At 38.3% G+C, this 22,612-nt stretch overlaps 6 protein-coding genes across 17 annotated transcripts; 5 read left to right on the top strand and 1 right to left on the bottom strand.

The window, feature by feature from the left end:
- Positions 1-924: 924 nt before the first annotated feature.
- On the top strand, positions 925-5,511 carry LOC103330418 (magnesium transporter, putative (DUF803)). Of its 8 annotated transcripts, none has more exons than XM_089049580.1 (15): positions 955-1,271; positions 1,465-1,606; positions 1,716-1,881; positions 2,199-2,286; positions 2,398-2,459; positions 2,622-2,707; positions 2,835-2,908; positions 3,279-3,381; positions 3,477-3,605; positions 3,702-3,801; positions 3,921-4,040; positions 4,161-4,251; positions 4,336-4,405; positions 4,892-4,988; positions 5,077-5,511. In XM_089049580.1, exons 3-15 carry the CDS (start codon positions 1,789-1,791, stop codon positions 5,296-5,298), a joined length of 1,335 nt encoding a protein of 444 aa, XP_088905706.1. In that variant the 5' UTR covers positions 955-1,271; positions 1,465-1,606; positions 1,716-1,788; the 3' UTR covers positions 5,299-5,511. The 8 variants fall into 8 exon arrangements, with proteins under 8 accessions (XP_008231217.1, XP_016649517.1, XP_088905706.1 ...); XM_016794033.2 differs by having other exon boundaries at positions 3,702-3,837; XM_089049578.1 differs by having other exon boundaries at positions 999-1,271; positions 1,420-1,606.
- An 816-nt stretch (positions 5,512-6,327) lies between these two features.
- LOC103330416 (uncharacterized) lies at positions 6,328-7,950 on the top strand. Its single transcript, XM_008232994.3, has 2 exons — positions 6,328-7,132; positions 7,219-7,950. Exons 1-2 carry the CDS (start codon positions 6,548-6,550, stop codon positions 7,750-7,752), a joined length of 1,119 nt encoding a protein of 372 aa, XP_008231216.2. The 5' UTR covers positions 6,328-6,547; the 3' UTR covers positions 7,753-7,950.
- Positions 7,951-9,284: 1,334 nt separating this feature from the next.
- Positions 9,285-10,279, top strand: LOC103330415 (uncharacterized). Its single transcript, XM_089049587.1, has 2 exons — positions 9,285-9,880; positions 9,949-10,279. The coding sequence occupies exons 1-2, from the start codon at positions 9,435-9,437 to the stop codon at positions 10,133-10,135; spliced, it is 633 nt and encodes a 210-aa protein (XP_088905713.1). The 5' UTR covers positions 9,285-9,434; the 3' UTR covers positions 10,136-10,279.
- A 128-nt stretch (positions 10,280-10,407) lies between these two features.
- On the top strand, positions 10,408-12,862 carry LOC103330414 (P-loop containing nucleoside triphosphate hydrolases superfamily protein). 2 transcript variants are annotated; one of them, XM_089049576.1, is made up of 4 exons: positions 10,481-10,547; positions 10,718-10,802; positions 10,928-11,024; positions 11,127-12,862. In XM_089049576.1, exon 4 carries the CDS (start codon positions 11,529-11,531, stop codon positions 12,669-12,671), a length of 1,143 nt encoding a protein of 380 aa, XP_088905702.1. In that variant the 5' UTR covers positions 10,481-10,547; positions 10,718-10,802; positions 10,928-11,024; positions 11,127-11,528; the 3' UTR covers positions 12,672-12,862. The 2 variants fall into 2 exon arrangements, with proteins under 2 accessions (XP_008231214.2, XP_088905702.1); XM_008232992.3 differs by lacking the exon at positions 10,718-10,802 and having other exon boundaries at positions 10,408-10,547.
- A 132-nt stretch (positions 12,863-12,994) lies between these two features.
- Positions 12,995-18,975, top strand: LOC103330413 (Cysteine proteinases superfamily protein). 4 transcript variants are annotated; one of them, XM_089049583.1, is made up of 10 exons: positions 12,995-13,325; positions 14,067-14,264; positions 14,676-14,749; positions 15,431-15,485; positions 15,575-15,649; positions 16,174-16,247; positions 16,396-16,444; positions 17,531-17,615; positions 18,458-18,514; positions 18,630-18,975. In XM_089049583.1, exons 2-10 carry the CDS (start codon positions 14,100-14,102, stop codon positions 18,674-18,676), a joined length of 681 nt encoding a protein of 226 aa, XP_088905709.1. In that variant the 5' UTR covers positions 12,995-13,325; positions 14,067-14,099; the 3' UTR covers positions 18,677-18,975. The 4 variants fall into 4 exon arrangements, with proteins under 4 accessions (XP_088905709.1, XP_088905711.1, XP_088905710.1 ...); XM_089049585.1 differs by having other exon boundaries at positions 13,185-13,325; positions 14,054-14,264; XM_089049584.1 differs by lacking the exon at positions 12,995-13,325 and adding an exon at positions 13,347-13,484.
- Positions 18,976-19,639: 664 nt separating this feature from the next.
- On the bottom strand, positions 19,640-22,171 carry LOC103330412 (glyceraldehyde-3-phosphate dehydrogenase A, chloroplastic). The gene is made up of 5 exons (XM_008232990.3): positions 21,830-22,171; positions 21,454-21,570; positions 20,889-21,193; positions 20,486-20,730; positions 19,640-20,373 (listed from the first exon to the last, which is right to left on the bottom strand). Exons 1-5 carry the CDS (start codon positions 21,869-21,871, stop codon positions 19,871-19,873), a joined length of 1,212 nt encoding a protein of 403 aa, XP_008231212.1. The 5' UTR covers positions 21,872-22,171; the 3' UTR covers positions 19,640-19,870.
- Between the last annotated feature and the right edge of the window lie 441 nt (positions 22,172-22,612).

Raw genomic sequence — 22,612 nt, 5'->3', positions numbered from 1 at the left:
TTGTCTTTCACACTTCTTCACATTTGTATTGTCGACGTTTTTTTGTTCTTCTTACATTTGCAACAAACAAGAACTAGTTATTGACGGTTTATATTTCTTTTCCAGCAGGCATCTAATTTTCTGATCCTCCCTTTTTCTGTTGCCCAAGGTTGAGATAATGTAGTTATTGACAGTTTAGTTGTTGTTTTAAATTGAACAGATACATTCGAGTTACCGACTTCATCAACCGTTCCACAATCTTGCTTCAGTTTTTGTTTGGATACTTACTGTTTCTATAGGAGTGGGATAAAATAGTAAAGGTTCATGAGTGTTTATTAAGAGATTATTTTATTAATTGAGCAAACAAATTGTTTATCTACAAAATTGAGTAGACCTTAATTTGTTTTACTTTTGTTATTTTTCTGTTTTGGATTCAAGATGTTTCTGAGCAAAGTTCATTTTCGTTGAGTAATTTTGTAGTGTTTCCCTAATGATTGATTGTAATCAGGTGGTGTTCCTTTTCATATTAGGAGTGCGTTCATGTTGATGGTGCATGATTTAAAAATATCTTGTCATTCTTATTTGATGCATCTTATCTGCTATATGCAATGAATTATTATTATTATTATTAATATAAAGAAAAAGGAAGTCTGATGTCTTTCCTTTATAGCAGCTACATGATGATGTTCCAATTATAAAAACTGTGATGGGCGAGAATTTCATTTTCGTTGAATTAATTTGGTGGTTTTAATGGAATTAATAGGTACCTAGTTCAACTTCAACTCGAACCAAAACCAAATCATCTATGACAGTTAGTGGAGCCCACCCCTCAAACAAAAAGTTTAAAAATGATCAACGGTCAGATGACAGCAGTTATATTGTATGCCTCAGCGTAGCTGATTCCTTAGCCGACAGTTGAAGAGTACGGTCGTAATAGCGTGCGCTGAAGTATCACGCCTTGGCTATTGACCGGACAACTCTTTCTTTCTGTCGTTTCATTTCTTCTTCTTCCATCTATAGGAAATGAAAATAAGATAATTCCTTCCTTCCTTCTTTCTTTCATTGCCTATTTGCCCTTTCTGATCTCTTCTTTCTTTCTGGGAATCCCTGAACCTCAAATCTCCCAATCTCACATCTGTCTGATTATCTTCGGAATCAATTTCAAACGCACCATCCGCCTAGCCCAACCCAAGGAGGAAAGCAACACACAAACAAGAAAACAAGCCTCAGAATTTGGATCCGCTGTGAATATTAGCCTCGATCGAAATTTCAACTTGTCCGAGAGAGGTCAAGTAAGCTCCCGAGCTCCAAACTTAGTTTTTTCACCTTTTATTTTTTCTTGTTTTTGTTTTCGTCTTCTTTAAATAAATAATTGCATGATTTCGCATAATGATTCCCGATCTATCGGATTGATGCTAAATGCCAATTATATCACACCAGCAACACCGGGATTGATCATTGATCTGCCATCTTTTACACCAGCAGATTTAATTTGCTTACTTTGAGACCTTTGGGTGTTTCTCAATTATGCCTCTGCAATTCCAATTCCTCTCTATCTTTACCTTTTAAGGAAGGTTCCTCCATTTCAATAGCTCCATCCATGCCAGAGCCATTTCTAAATTTTATAGTAAGTAAGCAATGCGATTGATGATTGTATTCAAACACTGACCGAGACATGGGAATTCCTCAAGCATTTCTCTTGCTAATCAATCGCTATATGTTTCTTCTTGTGCCAGATTTTATAACGATTGAGTGTCAACTTCCGGTTTCAACTGCATGCAGCCACGGCTTCACATCTCTCTCTAATCCATGGGGGAGTGGGTCGTTGGAGCTTTCATCAACCTTTTCGGCAGCATTGCCATCAACTTTGGAACTAACCTTCTGAAATTGGGGCATAATGAGGTATACTCTATACTCTATTCCTTTTTGTGTGTGTGTGTGTGTGTGTGTGTGTGTTCTTCTTGTGGAACCATTGTGAAATTGTGATTTGCATAACTATCACTAAACAAATTTATAACCTTCCTTCCTCAATGTTATTGTACCTAGTCTGAAAATGCAAATTTTAGCAACCTGTGTTCATCTGCAGCAATTTAGTACTGATGAATGTTTCTACTCTGACACAAATCATTGAGAGAATGAATACTCTGTTGTGACAGCATTATATCCCCATATTCATACCATGATGCAATCATCGGATTTTTTATTTTCTGTTTTGGCAGAGAGAGAGACATTCAATACTAGAAAGTGAAGGAGCAAGTGGAAAGCTTCCTTTGAAGCCTATTATACACTTTCAGACATGGAGAGTTGGTACAGTCTTGTCTCTCAGTGCTTCATTTGTTCCAAAGGTTTTTCATATTCTATTTCACATGGTGGATTATGGACCTCGGACTTAAATATTATATAATTCTTCACATGCAGGCTTTTTATTTTTCGTTCTTGGTAATTGCCTAAATTTCATATCCTTCGGATATGCTGCTCAGGTCAGTACAAACTAAATTTTGCAGCCTTTTATCTGAAACTGGAAATTAAGATTAGTACTGATAAGTACTCAGATGAAAACATCTGCTACAAGCTTGGACACTTATCTGAATAAGTTTATTGTTTCTGTTCTTTCTAATTATTTCTTGTATTCTTCTGTGCAGTCACTTCTTGCGGCACTGGGTTCCATTCAGTTTATATCCAACATTGCATTTGCTTACTTTGTGTTAAACAAAATGGTGACTGTTAAGTACGTTAAAATATGAAGTGGGAATAGATTTTCATAACTGTAACACCATTTATACATCCATTTTGCACATCTTTATCACCTTACTATTTCTAAGTACATCCGTGTATTAAGACAGCTTTCTTTGCAGGGTAATGGTTGCCACAGCCTTTATCGTTCTTGGGAACATTTTTCTTGTTGCTTTTGGCAACCACCAATCACCTGGTACATGATTAATTTTCAAGTCACAATTACTTATAGTTTCATTAGTGTATTGCGTTGTGCCAAATCCCTGAATATCTGATCAATTGTTCTGTATTTTGGTCCTACCTGTGGCAAGAAGCAACCATCCCAAACTCACACACACACACACACACCCACACAAGTAGAACAATCTTCCTTGCAAACGTTGTATACAACAGCTGTCTCACATCCAACCCCTCACATGTTTGGGAGAGGGCTGTAGTATATAAAGGCTGCACAATAAACTTTCTCCACAAACACAAAATATATAGAAAGAAGATGAGCATCGACCAAGAAATATATTATATCCACAAGTAATGGACTCATGTATGTTCTATTTGTTTTATTACAGTATACACACCAGAACAGCTGGCCGAGAAATACAGCAACATTGCATTCCTTCTTTACTGCCTAATTTTGGTTTTAGTTGTTGCCTTACAGCACTCCATTTACAGGTGAGATTCTGAGAACTAAGTGCTGACTGCTTCATTCTTATTAGTAAGCCTCCAACACTTTTTTTTTTGGTTTCATCCAATTTCTGGATATACAGGAGAGGAGAACTTCTGCATGCTGTTTCTGGACAGGATCTAAGACCCTATTGGCATATGCTACTTCCTTTTTCCTATGCTATAGTTTCAGGTGCTGTTGGGTCATTCTCAGTGTTGTTTGCAAAATCTCTGTAAGTTAGCTTGCCAACATATTGTCTTCCTTGTGTGACTCAAGTGGTGAAATCATCCAAGCCTTCTGTTTCTAATTCCTCTTTTTTTTTTGGCAGCTCTAACCTGCTACGTTTGGCCATGTCTAGCAGTTATCAGTTACATAGCTGGTTCACATACTCCATGCTCCTTTTATTTCTAAGTACAGCTGGATTTTGGGTATCAGTTATTGCAGAGCCAACTTTCAATTTCATGGTTTGCAAATTGCTGCAATTGCATGGGAGATGGTGCTTTATTTAGCTCTTATATATTCATACTTTTTACTTCTACTTCTGCAGATGGCTCGGTTGAATGAAGGATTGTCATTATTCGATGCAATCCTTATTGTTCCTATGTTTCAGATTGCTTGGACATTCTTTTCCATTTGTACAGGATTTGTATATTTTCAAGAATACCAGGTCTCTCTCTCTCTCTCTCTCTCTCTCTCTCTCTCTCTCTCTCTCACCAACATTTTTATCCTGTGCCTTTGGAATATGTTTCAGTTCACGTGGAAATCTTATTCGTTGTTGTTAAAACAGGTATTAAATGCACTAAGGACAACAATGTTCATACTGGGCATGATGTCTGTGTTTGTAGGCATTTCTTTGCTGGCACCTGATGATTCAAAAGGTATTTTGATGGGCTTTTTATTATTATTTTAAACACTTTTAAGTATGCAGAATATCAAGACAGGGACTTACTCTAAATTTTCAGGTGCTGAAGTCAAAGATAATTCATCTTTAGTTTCTGTGATGTCTTCAACCATTCCAAAAGACGAGGGCAGGTACACAATACACTCTTTTACGCAGTTCAAAAAATAATGTAATTTGAATTTTCAAGCTATCTATGTTCTTATAAAGCATCTAGGAAGCATTTTAATGATGATTCAATACTCAAGGTTTATAATATATAGATTATAGTGAGTATGCCTTGGTGCAGTGGTATGGCTTGCCGTTAGCAATTTCAAAAAAGGGGTATGGCTGCCTGTGTCTTGGCCTTCCCAGACCCTGCTTTGGCAGGAATCTCCTTGCATTAGGCTGTCCTTTCATTCATCATTTCTGCACTGTCTTGATATTAATATAATAGAATGAACAACAAAATATGATGGGAAGTTTTTTGTATGGCTACATATATCAGCGTTCCTTATTTGTTGAACAGTTTTCGTTATATGATTTCACTGTTGTAGCATATTCATTGGAATCTGAGCCGGATGAATATTCTGTTTGTTTGTGATTTTCACCACTGTTTGATACCGGAGTCTACGTTACAGGCTAGCTGTTCCATCCGAAGATGTACAAATTAGAGACACAAGATCATTTGTGCAAGGAATCCTGATGAAGATTTCAGATACAATAGTGAAGGCAAAGGTGCTCTTAACTGGCTTGTTGAACTTGCTTATATATAGATTTATGGTATGACTGACTATTAATGACATGAGTTTACATCCTTTTGCAGACTGCTTGTGCGTTGTCACTTGGATTTGGAGAGGATTCAATCAATGCATCTGCGGTCCTTGTGATGCCCATGGTGTCATCAAAGATAACGGGCTTTAGAGGAAACGGGTTTGACCGGGCGAAGATTTTCTCCATGAAAAATTCTGGTTGGACTAAGATCTCTATGGATGAAGATGCTACAAAGATGCTAGAGACAAGCCCTGTGCTCCCTGAGAGCCCTTGATAGGAGTAGTAAAATGCATTCAATTGGTTATTATTAGGAGGGAATTATTTCCATTTTATTGTCTTTTGTAGAAATACAAATGTTTAGGATTCATATTTTTCCGCTTATGGAGGCATTGCTGTTTTCTCAATGAGCTGTAATTCGTCACACTATTGTATATTCTTACTCGTATATTTGAAAGAAATGAGAGTATCTTCCTTTACGGATGCTTAATTGCGCTAGCTTTCCAAATGGTGAGGTCTAGGACTCTAGCAAGCAGACAACGTTTTGTGGTAGTAAAGACGCGGGAACAACGTTTTACCTAAAGACGCTGGCAGTGGTGGAGGTAGAGCGTGATGTTTGGGAGGGCTACAAGCTTAAAATTATGAGATAATTATGAGATTTTTTCTGCAATCTATGCCTATACTCTTCATATAGCTGAGGTGAGAAGATGAGAAAATAAAGAGCTGAGCTGCTAACCAATATAGTACTAATTCAATTCAGTCAACCAATATAATATATTTAACATTATCAATAATGCTATTTGCACCATATTTACTGAGAGAGGTGATCCCACCAGTGTATTTGGATGGCATCTAATACCCTGTATTAGAGGGGTGGTGAGCAGTAAATGTTGTCAATTCAGAATTGTCCAACTGTTAACTAGTATTATATTCAATATTATTTCTTAGGCCCTGTTTGGTTTATGGGAAAGGAGACTTGAAGATGGAAAATCAATTGCTTTCCCATGTTTGGTAAGTCTAGGTATGAGAAAGTAAGAGGGAAAATGAAGCAATCCTCCCAACTTGGGTTTTGTTTTCGCTCCTCATGAGAAAGTTTGGAAAAATAAGTTAACATTAAATATATATTTTTTTATGACCATTTTATTCCCATTAACAATTTAGAATTACAATATATCATTAAATGCGTTCTTTTTTTATTTGATTTAATATGGGTATAATTGAAAATTTATACAAACTTTATTTTCCATTCCTACTCAAAACAAACATGGGAAATGAAATAAAGCGATATTTCCAGGTTACTTTCCCAGCATTACCAAACGTGGGAAAGGAATCTTCCATTCTCATTCATTGGGGAATGACATGGGAAATGATTTCCTCTCAAATTCATTCCATGAACCAAACCGCCTTAGAGTACATATAATGAATTCATATCACAGTAATTTTGATTGAGATCGGTCAATCCACTAGTCCACAGTTCTTAGGAAGGAAGAAAGGATTTGGTTGGTCTGACTCTGAGCTAGGTATTCATGGAGCATGGATCAATGGAGTATTCCAGCAGACAACGTTATTGGGTGTTAGAAATCAAACTTGTGTCGTGCAAAGATCTGAAAGCCTTCAACTTCTTTCAGAAACTCTCAGTTTATGCAATTGTGTCTCTGAAGGTAATTAGCGATGATGCGGAGAAGAAAGTAAAAGAAGCAGAAGAGCATATGAATGAAGAGGTAGTGGAGCAACAAATAAAAAAAACACCAACTGATGGGGAAGGAGATGGAAATCCTGAATGGAATCACGAGATGCGGTTTGAGTTTGATCATAATGATGATCATCGTCAGTTGAAGGATGGACGGCTCTTGATTCACTTTGATCTGCGGCATCAGGGTCTGGGAATATTGGGAATCGGAGACAGAAGTATAGGAGAGGTTCGTGTGCCCTTGAATGATCTGATGATCCCATATATCCCACCGTCGCCGGCGAATAATTCTGGACTTGGACTTGGAGGAGTGCAGCAGCAGCAGCAGCGGGCAAGGTATGTGAATTATCAGGTCCGGACTTGCGATGAAAAACCCAATGGGATGTTGACCTTCTGCTACAAGCTGAAGCTACTCATTAAGGTACTTATACTTTACTGATCATATATTAATAAATAATTTGGTTATATATTAATAAATAATTTGGTTATTCCATTTGGTTTGGACAGGGTGCAGGTACTGATGATCAGCCGCGTATTCAATACCCCACAATTACATTGGAAGAAGATGAAGATGATGATATTATGCACAAGTTCAACAACACTAATTCTGATATTACGAGTTCCGGATCCCAGCAGCAGCAGCAGCAGCAGCAGCAGGAGGAGGAATATTATTACACATCAAACATATCATCAGCTGCGCCCGCTCCTGCGCCCGCACATAATAATAATTATTCGCAATCACAATCACAGTTACAAGCTGATCATCAACAAATATGCAGCAGCTGCCTACCACAATATCATCATCCTTATGATCCACCAGTAGCAGTAGCAGGTCATCGCACCTATTATCCACCGCCACCACCACCGCCACCTCCCCCGCCCATGGCAGATCATGGGGCATCTTACCCTTACCACCCTCCTCCACCCGGCCATGGGATGGTCCATCCTCCATGGCCACCCCATCCTTACCATGATTACGGTCCTTGGAGCCCGCCAGCTGGGATTGGACGCCCACATGGACATGGACATGGGTTTTTTTAATTAGTTTGATGATATATATGTATTTTAATACCGGAGAATAGATCGACTTGAAATCCTGGCAGGCCGGGACTGGCTGCCGGAGAGAGTGGTATGGTATGTAATAATATTAACGATGTTCCCAATGGCCCCTCCAATTCACTCACATCCATGCATCATCAGTGCATATTAATTATAAAATTATAAACTATATTATCTCAATATCTTTCTTAGATGGGAACGGCAGGCAACGTTTAATTCCATCCATACGATGGCCGTCCTTTTCGTTTGTATCAACCATGCTTGCACTACACAGCTAATGGTCCTCCTACCCTACTCGATAGATCTTACCTTTAAATAATGTATTTCTCTAACTAATGGTCCTCAATTCTCATCCGCTCTTCTCTTCTCTCTTTACCTTTGAAATGCTGTTGTGCTTGTGCATGCGCGTGCCTTCCTCCTATATATATATATATATCTCTCTCTCTCTCTCTCTCTCTCTCTCTTCCGTCTTTTTATTTGTCATTGTATCCATTTATCTCATTTTCGCACAAGCCAAAAGTAAAAAACGCATTGTTTCGGAAAAGTACAAAGAACATGGAAATTTTGAACACAGCCAGACTAAGCAACTGGAGTGTGACAAAATTTGAGTGCTCACAACGGGCGGACCACCAACTTAAACCTAACCTTGGTCAACACTGCTGGCCCACACCACACCAACTTATGTAAGACTTAAATATCATTATTTTGCTATCCTATCCAATAACATAACGTCACGTAAAAAATTATCTCACATATAATTGTGTTATTAGTCGAAATACGCACCATCCTATCCAACAAATGCAAAAGCCAAATAATAATTTGGATACATATATTTTTGTCATTACACTAATAGAGCTAAAGTTGCGATATTATTAATCTAGATCGTCCTGTATGATTACGACTCTCGATCGGCTCCCCTTTTTAATCTTATTTATCAAGATTTCCATTTCCTTAGAAATTAAGATACAAACATACATAGGGATTTTGCAGCTTTTTTTACTCACTCATGAAATGGAGCCACTTGTCTTGTCTATATATAACTTTAACCGCTTTCGCTTTCACTTTCACTTTCACTTTCGTTATAATATTCTTTATCTTTAATTTCTCTCTTTCGTTGCTTTTGTTTCTCAACTCCTCCCACTCTCTGTCTGTTCCAGAAAATGAGAGAGTCCAGACTCCAGACCCAAAAGGAAAAAGAAAAAGAGATGCTTCTGCCTAGCCATAGTGGACAGTAGAGATAGGACAGGCAACTCGTACCATTGCTATATAAACCCTTGCGCGTACTGCATCTACTCGTTCGTCCAAACTACCTACTTATTATTATTATTATATATGTATTGCATTGTTTACTACTTACCTACAAATCAAGTGCATCAATAGATAAATTTCCGTTGCCCATCTCTCTCTCTCTCTCTCTCTCTCTCTCTCTCTCTCTCTCTGTATTAATCTTAATTAATATTTGAGATTTTCTTTTGTACGCACGTAGAACTTGGTGTGAATTTAAAGTACGAAATTTTAAGCCAGACGTATGCAATTATATCTCTCCACTCCATCCGAATCCCATCGGAGGTTTCTTTTCGTCTCAATTGGGTTGTGGGTTGTGCTTTGAGAAATATCAAGGATTAATGCTAGCTAGTATCGCGAGACCAAATTAAGATTGAAAGATGAAGAAGAAAGTATCTGCACTAGTGAAGCAGATAATAGCTGCAGTGAGCTCAATTGCGAAGAATAAAACTCTGGCCCTTAGGAGCAAAACCAGAGCCATAAAGACTCGAATCATTATATTCTCGTTGCTGAACAAGAGGTTTGTGATGAGCTCCATCTCTCACAAGCTCCACGCTTTGCTAGGGCAGCAGCAGCAGCAACACCACTACCCTGAATCTGATGATGATCATCATCAGGAAGATCAAGACCAAAGCAAGGGCAAAGCCGGCGCACTTGTAATCAACCCAAGCAGCAGCAACAACGATATTATTAATGTTGTCGTATCCCACAGATCCCACCAGCACCAGCCAGTTGATCTTATTATTAATCCAACTGATGATGATCACATTCACATTACGGCGGATTCGGAGGATAATATTGATATTGATGATGATATTGATCATGGGTACTTGCACCACTTGGTAGAAGCTCAAGCTCAAGCTCAAGCTGGGATCATCACCTTGATTTGGATAGATATTGTGAAGAAGAGGATCAATTCGAATCTGTGATAGATATTGTGAAGAACTCAAAGCAACAGGCTGGGCAGGAATTCAGTCTGGAAGACGACATAGACCACGTGGCAGACTTGTTCATAAGGAGGTTCCACCGCCAAATCACAATTCAGAAACAGCACTCCTTCAAGAGCAAGAGGCACCAGTGACGGGGGTGACATAGCCGCCACCAACCTATTTTTATATTATTATTATTATTATTATTATTATTATTTTTTCAACGGTTGAAAGTAATTTTCTCGTGTATCTTCGTCATATCTCATACGATGTGATATAATCGTATGAACTGGGCCTAGTGGCATTTTCCTCTTGAAGCGTGTTTGTTTGTTTGTTTTTCACTTAAACTTTTTAATATTGTTAAGGAGGGCCTGAGTCCAACAGAAATAGAGAGAAACAAGGTTGGGCCTAGAGGCCCTACCTAGAAGCCGGCCCAACTAAGATGGGGAAGCAACCTTTCTTAAAAACAAACAAACCAGCTCAATCAACACCGTGAATCCGGCCATCGTAGATGAATGAAGCAACCTTTGGTGTTTTCCATTTCCACCGAAGGCCAAAGCGGAGGTATGCCTGTTGATTGCTCTTCTCTTCTTCCCTTTACATATTTTTACTTGATAAAGAGTTGTATTGATTTAATATATGGATGCATGCTGGTTTATTTACTTGATTTTAAATTTAGGGTTTCTATTCTTAATTGTGGTTGAGTTAGTTCTTATCTTGGATTGTGATTTTAGAGGCTTTAGGGCTAACTAGTCTAGTAGTACTTCCTGGCTACTACTCACAAAGACAAAGTCCTAGTTTGTGGTTACCCAAATTCAGGTTCTAAACCCTATCTCATGGTTTTGTGATTTTTCAATCTATAACATTTGTATGGCTTGTTGGTTTTGTTCTGATATCCTAAATAATCCTTTTGCAATCGTAATATTTTGGGGTTTGCATTGCAGCATCCATGTGATTATCAAGCTTATACAATGGAGCACCCAAGCAATGATGACCAATGCAAGAGTTCAGTGGTAGTAACATATGGGAATCAAGTTACTGGTATTGAATTTGAGCTTTATAGTAGTCATGATTCATTCCTTGCAACCCCTTTCTTTTCTTATTTAAGCCCCATTTTTTGCTTACAATTCTCTGATGCTGCAGATAAAGTGAAAGAAAGGTCAAGAGACCAAAGAGAACCTCTTCCAGGGGAGCCTAAATGTGTTATATGTAACCGTTATGGTGAGTATATATGCGATCAGACAGATGATGACATTTGCAGTTTGGAATGTAAACGGACTGTCCTCTGCAGGGTTGCCAACACCCAATTGCCAGTCAACCTACCACCTCCCAAAAGATTAACTGCTACTGATGAGTGCTTTTATGTTCGAGATTCTGGTAGTCAATCAGGATCTGTATTCTTCTCTAGTGACCAGACTGAATTGCTTAGAAGCAGACTTGAAATTCATGTGAAGGGAGACTTAGTTCCGCCACCTATCTTGTCCTTCTCTTCATGTAACTTTTGCTCAAAAGCTCCTCCAAAATATAGAGGCTGCAGGTTTTGAAATGCCAACACCTGTCCAAATGCAAGCAATCCCAGCTGCTTTGAGTGGAAAAAGTTTGCTTGTGTCTGCTGAAACAGGGTCTGGGAAAACGGCTTCCTTTCTGGTTCCAGTTGTTAATCTTTGTGCAAATTTTCGCTTTGAGCAGTTTAGAGACCGGAAAAAGCCATTAGCAATGGTTCTAACACCAACCAGAGAGCTCTGTATACAAGTTGAGGAGCAAGCTAAGTTGCTCGGAAAGGGTTTGCCTTTTAAAACAGCACTTGTGGTTGGTGGTGATGCGATGGCCAGACAACTTCACCGCATTCAGCAAGGAGTGGAGCTCATCGTGGGAACTCCAGGCAGGCTAATTGATCTTTTAACGAAGAATGATATACAACTGGATGATGTAAAGATTTTTGCTCTTGATGAGGTGGACTGCATGTTTCAAAGGGGATTCCGAGATCAGGTAATGCAGATATTTAGGGCTCTATCACAACCCCAGGTTTTACTGTATTCTGCAACGGTCTCCCAAGATATAGAGAATATGGTAAGCTCTATGGCAAAAGATGTTGCTGTAGTCTCCGTTGGCAAGCCCAACAGGCCAAATAAGGTTGTGAAGCAACTACCTATCTGGGTCGAGTCGAAGCAAAAGAAGCAAAAGCTGTTTGACATATTGATGAGCAAGCAGCATTTTATGCCACCTGTGGTGGTTTATGTGGGATCAAGATTGGGGGCCGATCTCTTATCTAATGCAATTACAGTCACCGTTGGAGTGAAAGCTTTATCAATCCATGGAGAGAAATCCATGAAGGAGAGGAGAGATATAATGAGGTCATTTTTAATGGGAGAGGTTCCTGTTATTGTAGCAACTGGGATTTTAGGCCGTGGAGTTGATCTCGTGGGTGTAAGACAGGTAATTCTGTTTGACATGCCCAATTCCATGAAGGAGTATGTCCATCAGATTGGTAGGGCATCTAGACTGGGAGAAGAGGGTACAGCAATTGTGTTTGTAAGTGAGGAGAATAAGAACTTGTTTCCTGATTTGGTTGAGATTCTAAGATCTTCTGGTGCAGCTATACCTCGGGAGCTTGTTAATTCACGGCATATGACAGTGACACGCCCATTCTCCAATGGCGGAGGCCAGAAAAAGAGGAAGCATGAATGAAATTTCCTAATGTTATTCTAGTCCGTATCTGGATAAGTGTACTAAAGGCAAAGAATAGTTTTCCCTGAAGTCAGGGCATGGTTAAGTTAGTATAGTCCTGGCGGTTATGTACATACAAAAGAAAGAGAAATGGAAATGACTCTGTCCATTCATGCTAATTCAAACTGAAAATAAAAAATTCTTGTATTCAATTCAACAACTATTGTTTATTGTTCATGAGATTAAAATGGAATTAAAAGGGACCAAAGTGACATAAGTTGGAATTCGGAGGATAGCATCGAAATTAACTAAAAGAAATATGCCCTTTATCGCAAGTAAGTTTTTTGGGTGGGTAGGGGTAGGAGTCCGAGTGGACAGAAGACGCGTAGTGATCGGACCTCGCCTCGCCTGTGACCAGTTCCAGTTGGGGTTGGATAGATTTCGCGCCCACCCTCGCCTCGTATCGATACGCATATTATATATTGTCAAATGGTCGCATACGAGTCGAATGGATAATAGCCTGCCTTAAAGCCTTGGCCATAATTTTTCCTTTTCTTTCTGAAAGTTGCCTTGGCCATAATAAAAAGAAGGTACATTAATCGACCAACCAACAACCCTCACGAGAGAGAAAGAGCGAAGTTGGATAGGGCCCTCTTTATTATCGAACAACATCAGGTAATTATTTTGATGGTTATTGTGTTTCAAATCCTCCTTTACGCCAAACAAAATCGGAACTGCAGTTGGTCTCAGAATTTCAAGATTGGCGATCAAAGTTTCCAACTTGTTTGACTTTCTGATTGCAATTATTAATTTAATGGATTTAGTATATCAAACGTATTTTTCTTGTTTCTTCGCCTTCCATGTTCGTATTTAGTTTCAATTTATGCTTCTGCGTAATTATACTTAAGTCTTTTTGTTTGGTTGATTGATTTTGATCAAATCTGCGCGTGGTGGCTGCCATGGTTGTATGTTTCAGCTTCTTTTTTCTTTTCTTTTCTTTTATTGCGGGAGGAGGTGAGACATTCTGAGGATTGCTGTATTGCAATTGGACATTCTGAGGATTAATCCTAGGAGCCACATTCAGCCATTTCTTTTACTTCTTTCTTCTCTGCTTTGTGGTTGCACGATTATCCCCAGGCATATTACCGTGTATTTGCCCTACCTTGGAAAAAAGAAAATGAAAGAAAGAAGATTTCTTTACATCTTTGCTCCTATATTATATGCCCATCCTACTTGATAGTACACTCTGCACAATCAATTCGAACAATCCTAGCATTATAAATAGCAATTATTTAACAACAATCTTACTCACAACCCTAGCATTCAAATTTGTTGAATGATTGTAAACTCTTTTCAGCTTTTCAACTTTGGCTACTCACACTCAGCATATAAGCTCATTCTAGTATTTGTTTTCAGTGTGAGAAGAACTTGAAAACAGACAACGACATTATGATGAACGGGACTCACAGTGTGGGGGAATGTTCTAGCTCAACTTCCCTGAGCAGCCAACAGGATGTTGAGGATGACTGCATGATTGCTGTTGTACTATCAGAAGAGTATGCTAAGTTAGATGGTGCAGTTGCTAGACGCCTTTCCAACCTGGCACCTGTTCCTGTAATGAAAATCTCCTTTTCTAACACCACCACCCACACACCACCCCACACCCCCAATTCACTGTTTTCATTCATAGGTTAATTTAATATTACCAAAAAGTCTCCAATGGTACACAACTAGAACTTAATCTCAATTAGTGAGTCCAAAAATATTATTTCTCTAATGCATCTAGCATATTGACGTATGGAGTGTAATACACCTTGATGAAGTTATTGCTAGCAAAGTTTTCACGGTATAGAATCACTCTTCTTTAGAAATTAGAATTGCATGCTACATCCTTTGATTGTTCTCTTTAAGAACTTCATTAGGCTGGAAATAACTTTTTTTGTTTTGTTTTGAATTTTTCCATTTAATAAGGAAAAGGTGCTCGTCTTAATATGTGATGGTATTATTATGTTTTTAAAATTCCAGCATATTCCTCGGATAAATTCCTACATCCCCAACATTAGTGATGCTAGTTTGGACCATCAACGGCTTCTCCAGAGGTATGTTTTATTATTCCCAAAAAAATTATGTACTGGTTATTTCGTGGTTGAGAACTTTCCTAAAGGTATTGAAATAGCTTCTTTATCATTTCCGTTTTGGTTGATGGTGAGAAATAATTTAAGTAAAAGAAGTCAAATTTCATAGGTAACAACGTAAAAGCACACACTTGGAAATGGCCGGAGGTATTGGAAAACCTCACTGTAAATAAGCATATTTGTAACTCATGGAAAACCACATGAGTACTGCAATGGTAGTCGTAAATATTATGTATTGAGGCTAAAACTTACCCTGTTTGTTGCTAATGTAGGGGGTAGTTTACCCGTGGGTTGATGGGCGTACAAAAATCAAACTTGTATTATAATAGTTAGAACTATTATCAACACGGAAGTTCTGAGATGAATTTATTTTTGCTTTTCTTTTTACTTTTTTTTTGTTAACAGGTGTTTGAGTGTCTCATTTATGCAATTATGATATTCTGATATGAACCACATTTGGAGTGAACTTCAGCCCAGACTTGTTACCTCACATGAAAAACACATGTACCTTGTGGGCTTAGGCATTGAGTGTGATATACAACTCTCAGTCCAGCATCTTAGTGGACTAGAATATCTGTTTTGCACTCTATATACGTCTGTTCAACTTCTTCTTGGGTGATAGTTTAGTGAATCTCTTCCTCACAGGTTACATGTCTATGGTTTATACGAAGTAAAGGTTTCTGGTGATGGAAACTGTCAGGTATCTGCATTTCTGAAGTAATAGGTAATATTATACTTTGTTTTCAATTGATTTATTCTCTCTCTTTGTTTTTTTTTTTTTGGGTACAGTTTCGTGCACTTTCAGATCAAATGTACAAATCTCCGGAGTATCACAAGCATGTCCGGAAAGAGATTGTGAAACAGGTAGAGTGTAATTATGAAGTACCCAATTGCTGTAGAGGGACAAAATTTAAAAGGTGAATTTGGATTTAGAAAATTGGGCTGGAGATCCATTGATATTAGACGAAAGATCAATTAATGAGAGAACCAGAGATTACTGAAACTGAGGAGAAAATCGGAGATTACTAATTACGAGAAATTGAAAGAAAAAAAAAAATCAGAGATTACTGAAAAATATCATCACTGCTATTTGTGACTGTTCATATTTGATTAAATTAAAACTTCATACACCAGTGTTGCTACCTTTGCATCACAACCTTTACCAATGCTGTAATCCCTGGATGCCAAAGCTACTGTTTTTTGCTCTGACAACCACTGCTTCCCATGTTCCTTCTCTCTACAAACATAATTATCATGATGAATCTATATTCTATAATGACCTTTCAGTGCAACATTTTGTCACCAACTTTTTCATTAGTTTATAAGGCGAAAAAAAGTGAATGGCTAATTTGAGTTTGCTTATCTTGCACTACTTTTCCTGTTTTCAGCTCAAAGACTATCGTTCTTTGTATGAAGGCTATGTCCCTATGAAGTACAAACGCTATTACAAGAAAATGGCAAAGTATGTTAAATTGTTTAGGGTCAGTAGTTCTGTTATTTGATAAAATATGCTTCTGCGAGTACGCATGAATTTAATTGCTGGTTTAGTTTCATCTATTTTTCCTGGCGGAGGAGATTTGTATTCACTTTTAATTTATCACATGGTACAGATCTGGTGAATGGGGGGATCATGTTACCTTACAAGCAGCAGCTGACAAGGTCCGTTAATGTTGTCCCAATGGGTTGAAATTGTTTTCTGTAGATAGATATGCATATCGTTCTTATAATATTTTTCTATTTTCAATTCTGGTTGATTTGCACTCAAACATGAGTAATTTTATCCGTCATAACTCTTTTTTCCTCAAGAGTACAAAGCTTATTGTATAATGTCTAAAAGAATATAAAACTCTAAAATAATAGGCCTATAGTACGTGTGTGAAGAGCATTAATTAAAAGAAGAATACAATGACTCAATAATGTGGTGTTTGGTACTCATATTGGCTTATTGGTCTCACTTTAGATTTGGCTCTGCGTCACAGGCTCTCATCAATGGTTTGATACAGTTGAATATAGATTGGGTTCATTGCTTTTTCATTCTCAATGTTGAGGTCTTCTGATATGTAGGTTGTTTATACCCCAAAAGATTGAGTTATGGGACAACAGTTTGTATATCAAGCACCCCCTCATGTACAGCCCTGTTCTGCATTACAATGACTTAACAAATAAATGCCCAATGAAGGATTTGAACGCAAGCCTTTTTGAAACCAAAAATTTGATGCCATTGTATCCCAAAAGCTTAATGTTAGAGCGTAACTGTGGTTTTTGTTACTTAATGTTGTTAGGTATGGTAAAAAAATGAATCTTTTGTTTGTGTTACTTTAGAGAGTGAATGTGGTGGCATTGACTTAGTTCTATTAATTAATTGTGGTTCATTGTATTTTGGGTTATTCAAAAAAGACCTAATTAGTTAATAGATATTGGTTGTAGGTTAATGGGAAATATTGGCATATATCTTACCAAATTATATGATGTCTGGTATCTATCAAAATTTATTGATGATGGCATCAAGTTACTTTTGCAATTTAACAGGAAGTATTTCGTTGTGAGATGGAACTTTATTATATTGAATCTTTAGTCACAAATTAAAAAGAGCATTGGAAAATGATGCAATAATACAAATATTATTAGATAATATCATTTTAGGAAGATATACATATACATCAGTGCAGATAACTTCTCAAATGTCTTGTTGTCATGTTGTTCAATGTCTTTTCATGTTCTGTAATCCTGCTTGTTTGAATGCAGTTTGAAGCAAAGATTTGCCTTTTGACATCATTCAGAGATACTTGCTTTATTGAAATTATGCCTCAGTACCAGCCACCAAAACGTGGTAAGATGGAAGGATCTTTTCTCTTTTCTGCTCATAGTATTAGGTTAATATTGCATCACCGAAAAGAAAAATAAAAAATAAAAGACTCGCTAGCCTCCTGGCACTACCCAGTTCTGAGATTAGGGGCTGCCTATTATGGAGACAGGTGGGCTTTGACTCATATTTTAGAACTACTTTGGTTTGATAAAAAAAGGATGGCTCAGGCATTAATGTATGGTATTGTGGAAACTTGGCATGTATCTGTAAAGTGTCTCTAGGCTGAAACCCTGGAAACTGCTTGTGGTAATTGAGAGTTTCATGATCAAAGATGTTAGCTTATTGAATGAAATTATCACTGAAGAGAGGCTGGTAGTGGGAGGAAGTTATCTGAAAAAGAAGAAGAAGGAAATGAAGGAATTAGGAAACATTTAGAATCATATTATGGTCTTCTAGGAGGCTGAGTAGTAATCCTAAGTATCGTATCAGTGTCAAAAGAATGCATACCTCGCTTAAAATTTTTATCAACCAAGATCTCCGCTATCTTTAGGATACTTGGTATAACCGAGCAAGAGAGAAAATAATTTATGGCAAGAAAAGACTTTATGCATAAGAGTTATGTTTTAAATCTAATTTGTACGAAAAGAAATACATATATAACAAGAAAGAGCCATGAAACTATGGGCGTTGGGCAACTTTTTTCTTCAAGGAATTGGACTTAATTTTCGAATTCCTTTTGATCACATTTCCCATTTCTATCAACAAACTTTGCGCACATTCTTTAACTGGCTGTTGGATTTCCATTTGCCAATATTCTTCTTTCATCTATTTCAATTTCAAATTCTGACAATTTCAAAATTATGCAGAACTGTGGCTGAGTTTTTGGTCTGAGGTTCATTACAATTCACTATATGAAATCCGAGGTGTTTTTCTATTTTCATTTTCATTTTTTTTATTTGCAGTAAAAATATCATTTTATAGGTGTCAAGTGCTGGACTATGGCTTTGATTATATCTTAGTTGTGTGTCATCTTTGCAGATGCTCCAGTTCAACAGAAGCCAAGGAGGAAACACTGGTTGTTCTAGGCTTCTAGTGTGATTCCTGAAGTTATGACAGTCAGGATGTTCAAAGATTTTAGCACTGTGCATATGTTCCCGAGGATGTTGCATTTTCATGATTTATTCGTTTTGAAAATTTAATTCAATTAGAAACTTTATATACATACTAGTATTATTATTTAGGCCATTACGGCTGTAAACGGTTTGTAGTGTTTTCAAGATGTATTATTCTTGTTCAATTCTTTTGTTAGACCAATGATGTATTATTCTTTCAAAGGGGATTTATATGTGAAATTAGATGATCAGTATTCACTATGGATTTTCAATGTTTGTTTTTCTCTACCCAGTTTTGTGAAGCAATGAATCTCCAGAGTATATTCTTCGGGCAGCCCTTCGTATTTTATATTAGTGGCTATACATGTACAATATCGAAATGAGTCTGAAGCTGGACCCTGGCTGGTGCCAGGACGAATTTACAACAGTTTGGCTCCTCTAAGATGAATTTATTCATTTGCTAATTGTTTTGGGTTATGCGCACCTTATCGCTTCGTTGGTCTGATAAGCTGTGTGGATTACTTTGATTAAGGTACATGCAGTGCAGAAATCAAAATTCTCAGGGTTATTATGGCTAACTCAATTTTGATCATTGTTAAGATTAATTATAGTATCACCGAGTACCACGTGTTTTAATATGCATATATATTTGTTATACTAAATCATAAGATTGGGAGATATGAACATCATACTCCGCTCATATTATAACATGTGGACATATAGTATACATATTATAACAGGTGGACATATAATATACTATGTGTTCATATTCCAGTTCATATATAATTTCTCCTTTGTTATCAAACAGCCATTAGTTTTCAAAATATTTATGATGTTTACTGTTTTATGTGCCTGATTTGCTGAATCAAAATCATAACTTAACTCCGACCCAAAGCCACCTTTGGGTTCAGCAACGGAAAACAAAAGAGAAACAGATTTTGAAAATAATGAAGCCAGCAAGAGTACATGCTTAGAAACTTCATCTGCATCAACACGATCTTGCATGATGACAAGCAAGAGAAAATGGTTTGAACAATATTCTCATTATAAATATAAATTGGAAAAGAAAAGAGAAAAGTAGAAATTAAGGCAGAGGTTAGGGAGAAACAAAAAACATAGAGATGATGAGGGAATGACGAGTAGAAAATTAGAATGATGATCTGGTCATCACTTCCAGTTGTTGGCGACGATGTCAGCCAAATCAACAACCCTTTGTGAGTAACCCCACTCGTTGTCGTACCAAGCAATGACCTTGACCATGTCATCTCCCATGACCATTGTCAATGATGAGTCAACTGTGGAGGATACATCTGTGCACCGAAAATCGACAGAAACGAGGGGCTCATCACAAACAGAAAGGATACCTGCAAGCTCCTTTGCAGAACTGTCTCTGAAAGCAGCATTCACTTCTTCTGCAAAGGTCTTCTTAGTGACTTGGACAACAAGATCAACCACAGACACATTTGGGGTGGGCACACGCAGGGCAATGCCATTTAGCTTGCCTTTTAGACTTGGAAGGACTAGAGCCACGGCCTTTGCTGCACCTGTTGAAGTGGGAACGATATTCAGAGCAGCAGCTCGTGCACGCCTTAGGTCGCGGTGGCTGGCATCAAGTAGCCTCTGGTCACCCGTGTACGAGTGTGTGGTGGTCATGGTGCCCTTGATGATGCCTGTCCATGTACAGTACTCAAGGATGAGCTAGCCTAACGTTACTATTGATTGATTGATTGATTATGCTTTTTCATACTGGTGGTGGTGTGGTGTGAATTGAACGTAACTTACCAAACTTTTGATCGAGGACCTTGACGAAGGGGGCAAGGCAGTTGGTGGTGCAAGAAGCATTGCTAATGATGGTTTCATCTGGGCTGTAGGCGTCAGCATTGACCCCGACCACATAGGTGGGGATGTCGCCCTTTCCAGGGGCAGTGATAAGCACCTTCTTGGCCCCTGCCTGTAGGTGCTTGCCTGCACCCTCCCTATCCACAAACACACCAGTGCCTTCTATCACTAGGTCAATCTCCAAGTCCCTGAAGTGCAGTGAATTTGTATTCATTCAGTCATTCTATATATCAAGACAAGACAAGACAAGACCAAGACAGTGGCAGTGGCAGTGTTTACTAGCTAGCAAGTTTATTAGTTAAGCTCGAAGCTCAAAGCTCGTAGCCAGGTGAACAGGAGGACTTACTTCCAAGGCAGGTCTAGGGGATTGCGGCTAGACACGACCTTGATGACCTTGCCGTCAACGGAGATGCCATTATCACCAACGGGCTTGACATCAGCATCGAAGATTCCAAGTGTAGAGTCGTACTTGAGGAGGTGGGAGGCCTGCTTCACGCCTCCAGTGTCGTTGATGACAACGACATCAAGAGGGGAGTCCTTGCGCCCATGCCAGCACCTCAAGAAGTTCCTTCCAATTCTTCCGAATCCATTTATAGCCACCTTTAGCTTCGCCTCCGCTATCCCTTTTTTGTATCCTCCGCTGCTTCCCACCTTCAATTCGTTCCCAATTACAAGGACACATTACTCACGCAATCACATTTACCATTTACCATTTACAAGTAGACATGACATGAGTCAACCTTCCATGTCAAATGTGGTCAACCAAACCAACCATTGTGCTAAAACGTTATATAATTATTTAAGTAGTAGTAGTTTTTATGATCATGGAAACGTGTATATATATTGGTATGGTAAATAAATAGATAAATGGACGGTGGGATAATTAAGAGGACAAGAAAAGCGGTACTCACAGCAGAGGTCTGGAAGGAAATGACCGAAAACAAATCGTCTGAGGTCTTCCTTCCAAAAGGAAGACAAGCTGATGAGGTGCGGAGACCTGAGAATTCTGCAAATCCCTTTCCATTTGCCTGGAAATGGAGAAATTTATCATTTGAGCATCACATGAGTTGTTGATGACAATATAACAATATAAAACACTAGCAATGAATGCACAACAAGGATGGTACGGCTTTAATTTTACTCTTCACTTGCATAGACATACATGTATACATATGTATATATCTATATAGAATATAGATAGAGAGAAAGAGCTAGCATGCATATGCATATATATATATATATATATATCATAAAATGAGTGACATGAAAATCAGAAGCCGCATGAACCTGAAGAGATGGTTTGGCCACAGAAAGAATAGCCGAAGCCATCCTTGCGAGGGAGGATGGAGGATATGGATATGGAGGTAGCTAGCTAGCCTATAGCTTAAGCAAGCAGTAGTAGAAGTGGTAGCAAGACAGTCAGAAAATTTGCAAGGTCGTTATATGTTCATTTTAATAAGATAGAGATGATGGGAGAGCAAGTGTTGGGAGTGACTGAAATAAAACCAAGAGGGGATGAGATTATGGATAGCCTATCATTCAACGAATGGCTGAGGTTTAAAGCTTTGTGTTTGTGTCCCCCTCTCCCCTCCACTCCTATTCCTCCTCCTATACACTCTTCCTTTCCTTGCATTTCCCATCTTCTCTCTCACTTTCTTCTTTCATTTTGTACTCATTTTGGACATTAGGCCTTTGGGCCTTTGGGCCTGAGCCTGGTTCTCTTAGTCGCCCAACTTACATATACAGAGAATATAAAGCTGCTGCAAGGATGAAAAAGTCTACCAGACAGGATCCCAGCATTGTCCCTCCTATGCTTTGGCATACACATACAACGGCAAACATTAATAACGCGGAGGGTAAACGCTCTGTGTGTGGTATTGGCGACGGAGGTGGGGAAGAGAAGTGGGGAGAAAGAGTTAGAGAAGATAAAGCGTAAGATTTGAAAAAAAGGAAAAAGAAAAGCATCATTGGTATTTTGATTTTTAATTGTTATTAGGCTATTATAATTTAAGCTAACAGTGTTCTGTTGCAGAGCTGCAAACACACGTTCCTCAACAAACCCTCATTCGT

The sequence above is a fragment of the Prunus mume genome, linkage group LG4 (assembly GCF_029339155.1).
Source record: "Prunus mume cultivar Tortuosa linkage group LG4, ASM2933915v1, whole genome shotgun sequence".
NCBI lineage: Eukaryota > Viridiplantae > Streptophyta > Magnoliopsida > Rosales > Rosaceae > Prunus > Prunus mume.
This window is presented reverse-complemented; position numbering and strand designations above follow the sequence as displayed.

Coding starts and splice junctions, on each gene's coding strand:
- LOC103330418 (XM_016794031.2), top strand. CDS start 1,789: ATGGGGGAGTGGGTCGTTGGAGCTTTCATCAACCTTTTCGGCAGCATT. Junction 1,882..2,198: donor TGAAATTGGGGCATAATGAG/GTATACTCTATA, acceptor CTGTTTTGGCAG/AGAGAGAGACATTCAATACT. Junction 4,406..4,891: donor ATTCCAAAAGACGAGGGCAG/GTACACAATACA, acceptor TCTACGTTACAG/GCTAGCTGTTCCATCCGAAG.
- LOC103330416 (XM_008232994.3), top strand. CDS start 6,548: ATGGAGCATGGATCAATGGAGTATTCCAGCAGACAACGTTATTGGGTG. Junction 7,133..7,218: donor AGCTGAAGCTACTCATTAAG/GTACTTATACTT, acceptor TGGTTTGGACAG/GGTGCAGGTACTGATGATCA.
- LOC103330415 (XM_089049587.1), top strand. CDS start 9,435: ATGAAGAAGAAAGTATCTGCACTAGTGAAGCAGATAATAGCTGCAGTG. Junction 9,881..9,948: donor GATGATGATATTGATCATGG/GTACTTGCACCA, acceptor TGATTTGGATAG/ATATTGTGAAGAAGAGGATC.
- LOC103330414 (XM_008232992.3), top strand. CDS start 11,529: ATGCCAACACCTGTCCAAATGCAAGCAATCCCAGCTGCTTTGAGTGGA.
- LOC103330413 (XM_089049586.1), top strand. Junction 16,445..17,530: donor TACAAGCAGCAGCTGACAAG/GTCCGTTAATGT, acceptor GTTTGAATGCAG/TTTGAAGCAAAGATTTGCCT. Junction 18,515..18,629: donor TTCACTATATGAAATCCGAG/GTGTTTTTCTAT, acceptor TCATCTTTGCAG/ATGCTCCAGTTCAACAGAAG.
- LOC103330412 (XM_008232990.3), bottom strand. CDS start 21,871: ATGGCTTCGGCTATTCTTTCTGTGGCCAAACCATCTCTTCAG. Junction 21,194..21,453: donor TTTCCTTCCAGACCTCTGCT/GTGAGTACCGCT, acceptor AACGAATTGAAG/GTGGGAAGCAGCGGAGGATA. Junction 20,374..20,485: donor GGTCCTCGATCAAAAGTTTG/GTAAGTTACGTT, acceptor GTACATGGACAG/GCATCATCAAGGGCACCATG.